The sequence below is a fragment of the Corvus kubaryi genome, unplaced genomic scaffold (assembly GCF_017639235.1).
Source record: "Corvus kubaryi isolate FWS band 111438036 unplaced genomic scaffold, C.kubaryi_AGA036_p1.0 37357, whole genome shotgun sequence".
In the NCBI taxonomy this organism is placed as follows: domain Eukaryota; kingdom Metazoa; phylum Chordata; class Aves; order Passeriformes; family Corvidae; genus Corvus; species Corvus kubaryi.
The window spans coordinates 2,468,380-2,481,049 of NW_024581117.1; the positions used below are offsets into that span (position 1 = coordinate 2,468,380).

Here is a 12,670-nt window from a genome sequence, read left to right on the forward strand (position 1 = left end):
ACTTGGATATAAGCAATAACTGCCTTATAATCAGATAGCAAAAATGTGCTAACTTTTTCCCATGTTTGATCCATACTACATACATGGTTTTCACTACAATCTGGCAAGTATAATTAAAGACAGAGAGATATAAAAATGTAGAGGGGATTGTTCAGTGTAAACAAGGAAAAAAATTATCAGTAAATTAACAAGAATATCCCTGGATGCTCATTTCCCTGCAATAGAGTTAAATGGAATGTGTATAAATATCTGAATATCTTGGACCAACTCACCAATCTCTGCTGGAAGATGGTTGATTTGATTTTTTGACAATTCCAGTACTCTCAGATCTTGAAATATTGCAATGTAGGTTGGAATGGTTTGTATCAATGTATTGTACACATGCCATTCTTTCAGATAGGTCCGTTCTTTCAGAGAATCTGGGAGTTCCTGTAAATGAAATAAGAACAGGCAAATAGAAAGCATGAAGTTAGAATTTTGTTACCCTGTTTCCAAATAGGGAGAAAAATGCACTTTGCCTTAATTATCTTGATGTAGAATAGCAGTTTGCCAAAGCCTTACAGAAGCTGTCTGCTTTTGAAGAGCATTGCAGCTGTCTTCACCACATATTTATTTTTTTTAACTCATAATGCAATTATTTGCTCTAAAACAGAAACCTATCTGAAGAACTCAATCTGTTTGGTGTCTCACACATTATCTCTTTTTTCCAGATGGAGGATTTTTTTTAAACATATTTCAGTGCTTTAATTCACACATAAAGATGTAGTGAAATGCAGTACAGAACAGAAGAGTGCATAGAGACTATCTAAATAGGGTCTGCTAAAAAAAAAGAAAAAAGGTGTGACTATGTTCTGAATACCTGCCAATGTTTCAAATTTTGTTTTCCAAGACAGAACAGAAGCATTTCAGATAGTGTACACACATATCACCTGTCTCAACTTCCTAAACTGCTACAGCAGTGTTCAAAAATTTTTCCAGGTTTTCTTTAGGAAGAATAAAATTGATTTTTAAATTAAATAGCAAAACTTATCTTTAAATCAGTCCATATTTGCAAGTAGTTCTTGATTTAGTCATGCAGAATCCTTTGTTTTCCAAATTCCAGTAATTTTTAAATTTCCTGTGATTTCTGAGTAATTTTCAGATTATTCTATTTAACAAAACTCTTTAACGTAAAAATGAAACTAAAATTTATAAAGCCTTTGATTCTTACAAAATTGCTTTAATTAATTGGTATTCACTTCAGATCTACATGTCTTTGTTTGAATTTTGTCACTGAATTCTTTGAACTTGAAACAGACAAAAATCAGTTTCAAAAGATGATGGCCAGATAATTTAAACTCCACTTTCTTAAGCATCACATAACTTACCAGCCTGTCCTATGTTTTATGGCACTGTGCACTGGTAAACATGAGGAATAAATAATCTGGAAGAGGTTCTACCACTAACTTTGCTCTGTAAGAAGACATGTGAGAGTTTCAGCGTTTGATTCTTTTATATATTTCAGATTTGTTTCCTGTGTGTGAAGAGTATGACACAGTAGGAATTAGTGTTTTTATAAAAAGGATATTGCTCATTTCTTTTTTTCCTTCTAGATTTCATAGATCCCCCAAGACGTTTATAAGAGTGATGCATTTGAATTAGGTTTTTTTTATTAATGCTGAACTTCTGGATTAGCAATACTGCTACTTAACTCTTAGTTAAATTAAAACATCTAATTGCCATTATAGATATACTGGACTGTTGACCAGAAGCCGTTTTTTCATCATTACTGCCTCTCATTTCAGTTCTTTTCAAATTTGCACATGCAGACAGAAAACCTATGTTTTGTCATTCTGCCTTGCTACCTTCCCTTTCATATTTGATACAGATAATTTCATTTCTTATTTCATCTTCCAGTTAGATATGTGTGTGTATTCCATTGTGACCCATCTTCTGTATTTGTCAGTTTAAGACAATTAAAAAATAAAATACCTCAAATGTCTCAGGGCTGGTAGTGAGAAATCTCTCCAAATTTGTGGAATTCATCACTATTTCTCACCTTCAGTGCTGCCCATTTTTCTGCAGCAAAATAAAATACTAGATGACAGCAAGAAATTTGGTTAGCATTGTCTTTCCTACCTGTAACGCATGGAAAATTCAGTACAGGGGATAGTATTTAGCTGGAGTGTCATAGATGCCTCTGTAGGGAATAACTATGATTCAGAGAGAGAGATGAATAATCATACTGAAGGGGAAAAGATGTCTGTTAACATTCTATTTCTCCACAGTTCAGATCAGTCTTTGACTTTCTATTGACCTACTGTTTTTTGCACTTTTTTGTCACAAGACACCATCTCCAGCTCTTTGGTGGCAAATACAGCCCTTTTCCCTCTGAAGCCAACAGCCATGCTGTTTTCCCACACTGAAGGGGGTACTCCACAAAATTCTCCTTGATCCATTGAAAACAGTGCAGCACACAACGCTCTCTGCCAGATCAAGATCAAAGTCATTCACCATTTTAGAAAAATTAACCCAAAATATGAAAAATATTTGTTTATTATTAATCCATAAAGATTTTTTTAAAATCTCTGTGTCTGCATTAAGGCTAGTTTAGAGCACCAAGATATTCCTGTGCAGCAACAGAAATACATTTAGACATGACTTCAAAAGAATGGAAGTAGATTCCATTTTTCTACCAACTGCAAACTTGCTTTTCTTTCTTGAGAATATTTCTTTGTATCATGTGATCATATTTACAACTTGCAAATGCAAGCATGCAAATACTTTGCTACTATGTGCCTTTTCAATATTTTCCATTTTAAAATACATTTATATTTGTGTTGCTGAAGCATAAATGGATGTGATATTTTGCTTCATTTACAAAGTAGATAGGGATGGCAACTGAAACTTCCACAAGCTTTACGTTTGCTTTACTCTCTGATTCTCTTGTGTTCTTTTGTAATCTTCTGCTGCCATGCTAAAGCTGCCATCCTGCTGATAAATTGCTGCATGAAGACTGACACTTGGAGGATAGTCAATCTTTTGTCTTTAACCGCAAAACAATACTTCAAACTTGTTTGATTTTTGGAAGAGAAAAAAAGTTTTAAAAGGAAATAAATAACAAACATACAACCACTGCTGATTATAATATTTCTAATTAGGAGAGAAAATTACCTGCTAAACCTGAGCCTGAACTAAAACTGTGATCAAAGCTCTAAGAAGTTTCAATTTGGTTTATTTTCCAGCTCTATACTTTTATTTGTCATGGGCCAAAACAAAATTTTGGATCCAAACCTCCCACTCTTTTAAAAAAAACTTAAGTTTGTTCCAGGCACTCCCTGCTGCAGGTCTCCAGCACAACACTGGCACTGTCCCCATGTCCCCCCTGTTGTCCCAAAACAACTGGGTATTGTCTTTCACTCAGTGTGCAAGAGGCTGATCCACACACAGGAGTTCTTTGACTAATTTACAGTTCTGCACAGAAAGGGTTGCTGGGTGGCAAGCCCTAAACCTTAACAAAGCAATTCTATCAACAAGTAGTTTATCCTTCTGACACCTGGACATCACTCCCCAGCCACTGGCTGCCCAGGGTGGTGGCACCCCAAGAAGCTGAAGGCAGACAGGGCTGAGCTAAGCAGGGCCACAGGCACTGGGACTATGTGGGGGTGATGGTTTGGGTCAGCTGGAGCCTCTGTGAGGAGAAAGCAGCCTTATGCCAGGCATGGCTGCTTCCAGCTGGGTCCACCTGCTGGAAACCCACCCAGCCCGCTCTGTGCATCCCCACCCTGCTGTTACAAGACCACTGGAGTCACTGCACATGGGGTACCGTGATCACAGCAGCACATTCCTGGGCCTTTTGTGGTGCAGGGGTCTCATGGTGCCTAGAGTCCACTGTCACGCAGGGCCACACGTGACAGGAGGTTATTTAAAAAACACTAAGATCTGGAGTGCCAAATCCCAGGAGAAGACTTCCCTCAGGAGGCAGCGTCTCCCCTGAGTGCCTCAGTGGCAGAGGCTGCCAAAGAGTCACAGAGTGACAGACTAGGGGGATGGGACCACCACCTCCTCCTCCACCTCATCCTCTTTGTCTTTCTTCTCTTGCCCATTGGTGGGCCACAGGCAGCCATAGGCAGTAGTGCAGGCAGAGGAGCGCTGAGTGCCTCTCACTGCCAAAGCTCAAGAGATGCCAAAGGCAGCAGCTTCTTCTGACTTCGTCAAGCACGTGACAGCAGCAGACGCAGAGAGACAGGGAGCTGCTGCACACAGACCCTGCTGCCCACCCCCCAGCTCCTCATCAAGCCCTCTGGAAGCCCACGCCCTCAATGGCCAATGGGTGGGGTGGTAGCAGGGGCAGTCCTGGAAGTGTCAGAGACAAAGAAGGAGGTCTTGTCAGAGGAGGGGGAAGTCTTTAAATTCTACAACCCCCAAGAGCTGTCTGAAGTGGAACATAATGAAGACCAAAACTGGAGTGCTAGAAAAGAGAAGACCCCCTTGCCCCTCACACGTCAGGCATGGTCAGAGTATTGGGGCTTTAACAATGGGGTATCCCAGCTCAGTATCCCACCTCTAAGCAGGAGGGAAACAGGCTCAACTTTGATCCTGATTTATGAGCCTCCCTGGGAGGCTGAAATTATGGATATGAGAACGACAGCAACATCCACAGCAGCAGACGCAGAGAGCCAAGAAGCTGCAATTCACAGGCCCTGCTGGTCACCCCCCAGCTCCTCCACGTCAAGCCAGCTGGAAGCCCATGTCCTCAGTGGGCAGCAAGTAGTACTGGAAGCAGGGGCACTCCTGCCAGCACCAGTGACCAAGGCCTTGGCTAAGACGGAGAAAGACTGGGAAGATAACAGAGACCAAAAGCTGTCCTGAGGAGAGGACAGCACAGAAAAAAATTGGAATACTGAGGAAGAGAGTCTTCCCATGCCCAGCCCACACAAGGCATGAGAAGAGCTCTGGGACAGTCAGCTACACACACCCACAAGCACCAAATTGGATCTGCTGAGGTGGGTCCATAGCAGGCTTTCTTATGACCTGGATCCACCCTGCTTGGATTGGGAGGAAGAAAGTTTTTTCAGCTTTGAAGGCGACCTCATGTGGCATATGAGGGAAAGAATCACTTCTGAAGAGACCACTTTCTGGGAGGAGGATTTGATGGCATGGAATAGGAAGTCATTTGAGTGTATGCTACACAGGTCCTCACCTCCAGCTGTCCCCAAGCAAGAGGCCTCTTTCTTCAGGAGGGCACTTGGTGCACTGTGCTGGGTGTTCCAGTGCCCTTGCCTCACAAGACAGCCAGAGCTATAGCAACCTGCTGCCAGCGTCGGCAGATCTGTGGAGATGGCAGCTGGCCCTAAGCCTGTGCCCTGTAATATCCCAGGAGATAAGGGGCTAATGTGTATGTCTCAAACAGCAGTATACGGATGGATGGCTGTGGATCCAACCAAGTATTTTGGTAATAAAATACAAGAATTGTTGATAATAACCAAGGATTTTTGGTAATAACATGCCATGGGAAAGAACATGATATGGCTGGAGAAGGCAGCCACACAGTAGGCTGTGCCGGCTCAAGTAGAGCAGTGCCTCTTCAGGACAAACATCCTTGTTGTAGCTCCCAGAGATAAGCATGATGCAGAACCCCCTAAGCACAGGAACAAGGCCAAGAAATGGCCTTGGACTGGACAGGGATATCAAGGCCACCCAAAACCCCCAAAGGCCTCCAACCTATTTCCAGAAATGTCTGTAAGAATGGACTATTCGTGATGACAAATTTGCACAGCAAGTGAGAAACCTGCCTTCAGGGCACAAAAACCTCTCTATAAAATGTACCTCCATCAAGTCCAGGAGGAATTTCCCTTGTGATATTAGACTTGTGGAAAAAGGAGATAATAGCTTCCACTTGCTCTCCTTGTAACTCTTCTGTTTGGCCATTAAAAAAGCCAAAAAGAAAATGGTGATTGACTATGGATTGTGGAAAACTAAATGCTAATACTGCACCTTTAACAGCAGCAGTGCCTAACATTGGTGAGTTAATTGCCATAATACAGGAAGATCATCCAAGTTTAGCCACCACCACCATGAAAGATCAGTACTTTATGGTTCCATTTCAGGAGAGCCATTGGAATTGTTTTGCTTTTACATGGAAGGAGATGCAATACACTTTCACCCAAATACTGCAGCAATACCAGGACTCCCCCACACTAGGATACTTTACCCTAGCCCAAGAATTAGCTGCAATTTCAGTAGATGAGGGGATAAGGACTTACCAATATATTGATGATGTATTGATGGGGGTCCAGACACAGATAAAATGGGAAACATTAAAAAATATATTATTAAGCACATTGAAGGTGTAGGGTTAAAGATCTCAGAGGATAAAATTCAGTGTCCCGGCAAGAGGAAAAATTCTTGGCAAGGGAGATGCTTTTCCCTCTTGAGACATTAACCTCAGTGTAGCAAGTAACCATGCCATAAATTAAAAAGGAGCAAGGGCACCTCAGGAGATCTGCCCATAGCCTATCCCTAAGTGGTACGTTTTGATAAAGCACTGAGGGATGTTACCATCCCCAAGCACATAACCCACAGGCCTATCTTGGGACTTTTTCACCCCATGGCTTAACACTGGGCCCAGTTCCTGGAAATTAAGATGCACTGGACCCATATCCAACAGGCAGTACTTGTGGAAACCCTTGCACCCACTACCTGTTAAAGACTATTGTGCTCCCATTGTCTCCCTAAATATATTTGTTAGACTGTAATGACACCTGGATTTGCAAGATGAGGAACTATCTTGTACCATTTGGATAGGCTTTGAGATTTAAAATGCTTTTTACACTTTATGTAGTTATCAGATCACATCAATGGACAATAGAAAACATCACATAGCAAGTGCATACATCAAGCAGTTGGACAAAGTATGCCTCTGGAAAACTTAAATTGCAAGTCCAATAAGTGTCAAAAAAGATTTTAAAAAATCAATGAGGATTAGTTAAATTAATCTTTAATTACTTAAAGAACAAGATGTATGTGGAATGTTATATTCAACCGATCGAGAATGTTGCATTACCTTTCGTAATGCCTCTACTTCCGTTAAGAAAGCATGAGCTAAAATGAAAGAAATAACTAGCTAAAATGCAGAACTGTTTCAATCCATGAAACCAAATGACTGGTTTAGACAGTTGGAGCCCTATCTCTGGGTTGATGTCTACACTCTGATCATTAGGACTCATAGGGTGGGGCTCATGGTTATTGCAATTTGTAATGATTTCTTATAAAGAAATAATTAAGAATTATTTTCTTAATTATTGGAATGGCAATTGTTTGATATATGATTTGTTGCATTATCTCTTCTGCTTCATTCTTTTTTTGTTCCTCTGTTTGGTATGTTCACATCACCACCATGGATGAAGACAATGATCAAAGACTATGACCACTGATCAAAGTTTAAGTAACAAGGTGGTGTAAGGAAAGGGTTAATAACATTTGCAGCTTATACTTCAAACAAGCACTCAGTGGTAGCTATCTTCTGCTTGTACTATCTCCTCTATCTCTGTATCTCTCTCTCCCTCCTCCCCACCTTGCTCTTTCTTTCCCATATGCTTAATAAAACTGGTACACAAAGTAAAATGATTATTCTTAAACCAGCATTTGGCCTCATTTGCACCTTCATTTGGGCGAAGGACTTTAATATCAAATTGTAACAGTAATTTACTGTTAAAACTTTGTGAGTTTTTTTGCACCCTCTAAATGTTGTCATTTCTTTCAACCATGAGCATTTACAAATCTGGGGTGGGGCATCACAGTCCCAAGGGAGCAGCGTGGGGGATTTTTTGTGGACATGTTAATAAAACAGGATGATTTTCCAACCATACTCACTTGTGCCTGTTGCTTCTTGAGGGAAAGATGAGTGCAGGAAAGGCCCATGCTGACAGGGAGAGCAGGAGAGCCCCCTTACTCCTGTTCTATGGGCTAAGCAGAGACCCTGCCCTTAGCCTCTCACATACCTCTTGCACTCCAGCTCCTGACCAGTTGAAGCCCAGAAGCACAGAGGGGCTGCTTCCCAACAGTGCCACCAGGCTAAACATTCCCCAGGCATTTAGGATCACGGGTTAGTGGTGGATCTGAGAGCGTTAGGTTAATGGCTGGACTCGATGATCTTAGATATCTTTTCAAACCTTACTGATACTGTGATTCTATGAAATGTAGTATGTCTCGGGACCACCTGTAATAATAAAAGTGGTCATGACTGAGTCAGAATTTTTTTTTTTTTTTTGAAGGGGGATATCTCTGGAGAAATCTCTGGAATTTACATAAGCACAAGAGAGATTTTCCCTGTCCATTCAATGCACCAATGCTACTTGACCCATTGTAGGAAATAAATACATCACTATCACAAACAGTTGGGAATAACAACTGGAAATTCTCTGTTCTCAGTGAAAATACATATTATGTTACACAATAAAACTGTGAGAATAAATACAAATATAGTAATTTGCTGCCTTGTTCTATGAGGAAATTACATGCAGAAAAATCATGGTTTATTAGTAAAGAATTTTACCACCATTCACTTACTTGCACATCTGACAATAAAGTTTTTTAAAGTAAGTATGCATCCAGATCCTCTACTTAGGTAAAGCAGGATGGCCGAGAACAGTCCTACTCTGTATTTGAGGAGCATCATCAATTTTCCTCTGCCAGTATTGATATCACAACATTAAAAAATTTGTTTATCCTGAATATTCTGTGAAAAACATTTAATTCACTGATTCACTAGAGAATAAACATTCATTAATTAACAGCAGAAAATAAATACTCAGAGGGGAGAAACAGAGTTAAAGTGATTTAATTTAAAAATTCATATGAATATTCATGGCATTATTTTGCCTCAGTTTCTAGTTCTAATGGTGCTGTTTCTCTGAAGAACAAATTTAATTGAGTAGATACATGTTTATGTGTACAGAGGTTCTCAATTAAGTGTTTTATCAACTATGCATTGTTCTTTCCTAGGCATCCAATTCAAAGGTCCATAATATTATATATATATTTATACATATCTTTTTCACAGTGTGTTTGTCTGAAAAACTCTCAAATAAATAATTTTCTTCTTCTGAAACGTACCTTGGGAACCTGAAATTACTTGTGGCACAACACACCATACTCATGTTGTCAAAGTCCCAAGTGTTTTGCAAACACAGGAAGATTTAGGAGACTCACTGCTGGGGCAATACGACTGTATTCTGCCCCTTTTTTATTAAAAGAGAAAAAGAAGAGAAAACCTGTCTTATTTTATTCACAATATCAGATTGAGATTCTATTATTATAAGACCAGCCCATTTTTTATTGTATGCCCTTTTCTTTCCTAACTTTAAATATTAATTCATTACTGTTCCCAGCTGGCAGAAATGTACACCCATGGGAAGTAGACACTAGAGTCACAGAATCACAGCATCACAGAATTAACTACCTTGGAAAAGACCTTTGAGATCGAGTCCAACCTACGACCCAACACCACCTTGTCAACCCATGGCACTAAGTGCCACATCCACTCTTTTCTTAGACACCTCCAGGGACCATGACTCCACCAGCTCCCCGGGCAGCCCATTCCAAAGACCAACTACTCCTTTTGTGAAGAAGTTCTTCCTAATGTCCAGCCTAAAATATTTGCCTGGTATGTAAAAGGGAGACAAGGACCCCTGAACCTTAAGGATGTTGTCAAAGAATGCCAGCCAGATGGAGCTGTGACAGACAAAGGTAAGACTATCTCATCAATGTAGTTATCAACCACTGTCCGCAGGCTGAAGGTAACTACATGGACAGGCATGGCTAAACCGGAACCCAAGTTACAGAATGTCTTTCAGATTCAGAGGGACTTGCTGAGCACTTGTTCTTCAAGCACAGAGGCTTCGTACTAGTTCTACTTCCAGTGCTGTTGATCCACAAGGAAATATGGATCTACATAAAGAGAATACAATTTTTTTCAGAATTCATATACTGTAAAATTAAGCCCTAGTCTCTTTAGCTACTACTTTGTGCCTATTTGTTCAACCTAGTATTTGTTGTGGGGGCTTTTTGCTTTTGCGTGAGCTACACAAAACATTGTAGTGTGTCATTTGCTGTTGCAATCTAGCATTTTCTCCTTCTGTTTTCCCGGCATCAAAATAATATTCATTTATGTACTTACCCCTTGCAAGACATGCCTAGTGCTAGCTGTATCATGTTTAACATTGTTATTCCTACTTCTAAGAAAACTTGATTTGTACTTGATTCTTCTTGTTTCCAGTCTCTTTTCACTGATCTCACTGTCACTCTAGCTTTGTTAAAAAGCCCAAACTGAGCTGCTTCCTTGTCTTCTTTAACACTGTGTCATAATTCCTTGGCTTTTAATCTATAACTCACTCACTTTATTCATCTTCTTCACAGAAATACGTGCCTTTAAGGAGGCCTATAATCACGAACACTAAAAGTAAAACTGTACCAAAAAGTGTTAAAGACTAATTATTACATAATTACATACATAATTACCCTTTTTTCCCCTCACTATTTTGTTGCTGTTAAAGACCTTTATTTTTTCTCAGATGTGTTAAAATAATTACTTTGCAAGTACAAGGAACAGTGGGTCCCCACCTAATGAAAATACATTATTATATCCATGATATTTGAGAGGTGGGAAAAAAGTGCCACGAGGTCTCAAAGGAAGGAATTCCTATTAGGAACTCAAAATGTGTGATCTGCTCTGATTTTCACCTTTACTAAGGTTCTCAGAAGAAGGTCTGACATTATTTTCAAAATGCATGATCCAGATAATTTTCAAAATATTTTTCCAAACTATCCCAAACTCTTGTGGCTGGGTGAATATTGTTGCCTATCCACAAGTACTCTGGCTGTGCAAGGTATCCTCAAAGATAAGGAGAGACCATGTTCCCTAGGTGCCAGCCAGCCTCATGGTGCTTCTGCTGAAGCATGACCAAAGACATTGACTACATCCCTCAACTGCTAGGTTAATGGGTTTCTCAGTGAACTTAAAGGTCTTCTCCAGCCTAAATACTTCTATGATTCCATCCATTTTAAACCTCCTACTCAACAATGCAGAATCAGTAAGCCAGATGCTCTGTGGATATCGAGGACAAAGCAGCAGCTTCCTTCTAACAAGACTACATTTTTACCATCTAGACATCCTGGGCACTCTGACATTGAGGCCTATGAGAAGGATGTGGTAAAGCCATATCCTTGTGCTGGGGATTACTCCTCTGTGAAACTTAGCTTCCCGGAAGACATAAAAAGAACTGGTATAGCCCAGAAGCAAGCCTTGTTCTCAAAATGAAACCTCTAAGACACACCAGCAACCTACTCAGATTTAACTATCAACTGTCTAGAGGATATATTACTGCTTCATTGATGAAAGGAAAGGGGAAACATAATAGAAATACTTATCAGGTAAAAGGAAGATAGAAGATTCAACTGCTCGTCCCCAAATGGATACTTTACAGGACTGTGCTGTTTGCTGCTGCCAATGGTAAGTGCCAAGTCAACAGCAAATCCAGCTGGTTATGTGCCCGTAAATCTGCACAGGTAATCCCAGCTCTGACTTCTCCAAGTCCCTGAGTGCTTAATCACTGAAACTTTCAACTCATAGATGCATTTGTGTGCAAAACACATCAAAAAAACTAAACCTCAATAGAAAACACAGCTCCCAGCTACATAACATACAGGCTTCTCTGAGGAAACTGTCATATGCCCACAGATTTTTTTAATGTGCAGATTGCTAGACTGTGCAGCATTGGTTTTATAGTCTGAAAATTCATTTTGTTTAAAGGTGAATTACTTTCTTTTTGTGAGAAAGTAATGGGGGGAAACAGTATAATATCTGATTCTGTCTTTGGTTCAGAAGCACCAGTTCAGATTTTAAAAAAACAAAATGAGTGGTATGATTTGTATAACATAAAAACTTTACAAAATTTTTGCAGTAAGTGGATATACGCTTCTTTCAGAACTTTGTCAAGTGAGTTTTCGCAATTTTAAAATAATTTTCAGCTGTTAGAAAGTGACATTTCTTTTTGATTTTAAAGGAGCACTGATCTTTAAATAAATAATCTTTGATTGTATCTTTTTCTGCAGACATCTGAACTCTGTCACAGTTCGTTGTTGAAACAGGACACCCACTTTAGCTAGGCTAGAGCTGGACCATGAGACTTGATGTCTGTTTGATGTGGCCACACTGAGCATCTGATAAGGAGATATAAAAGCCCATGGTGGTTAGGAATGTACTGCTCAAGGTGGCATAGTGTACATAACAGTACACCAATTTCTCTTAAATGGGATTTTTCAGAATGCCAAATTAAAATTACATACTCTGGAAAACAACAAAATGTGTGTTTGATTTTGCCTCCTAATGTAAAGCCTAGCTTATGGTGACAAAGAAAAATTTTAATGGTTTGGCAAAAGAGAATAAGCAAAAGAAAAGTTTAATTACGCAACTCTTCCCTGACGCACTGAGGATATTTGCAGTTGCTACTATATCAGTGTCTAAGGAGCTGTAATCTCTCTCTTTTTTTTTTCCTAAGGGACCACTAAGCTAAGGTTTATAATACCCAAAAGAATGCAGTATTTGACTACACATCTTAAACATCACTTTCAAAATCCCAAGTTCTTGAATGAAGAGATGTGATAACTCTCCAGCAACCAGTCCTATCAC

At 39.8% G+C, this 12,670-nt stretch overlaps 1 protein-coding gene across 1 annotated transcript in view; it reads right to left on the minus strand.

The window, feature by feature from the left end:
• Positions 1–12,670, minus strand: part of LRRC2 (leucine rich repeat containing 2) — a 79,206-nt gene that overhangs the window by 41,980 nt on the left and 24,556 nt on the right. The window contains exon 4 of the mRNA XM_042033683.1: positions 273–429. Within this exon, the coding sequence (XP_041889617.1) occupies positions 273–429 (157 nt within the window). The remainder of the gene's footprint in view (positions 1–272; positions 430–12,670) is intronic.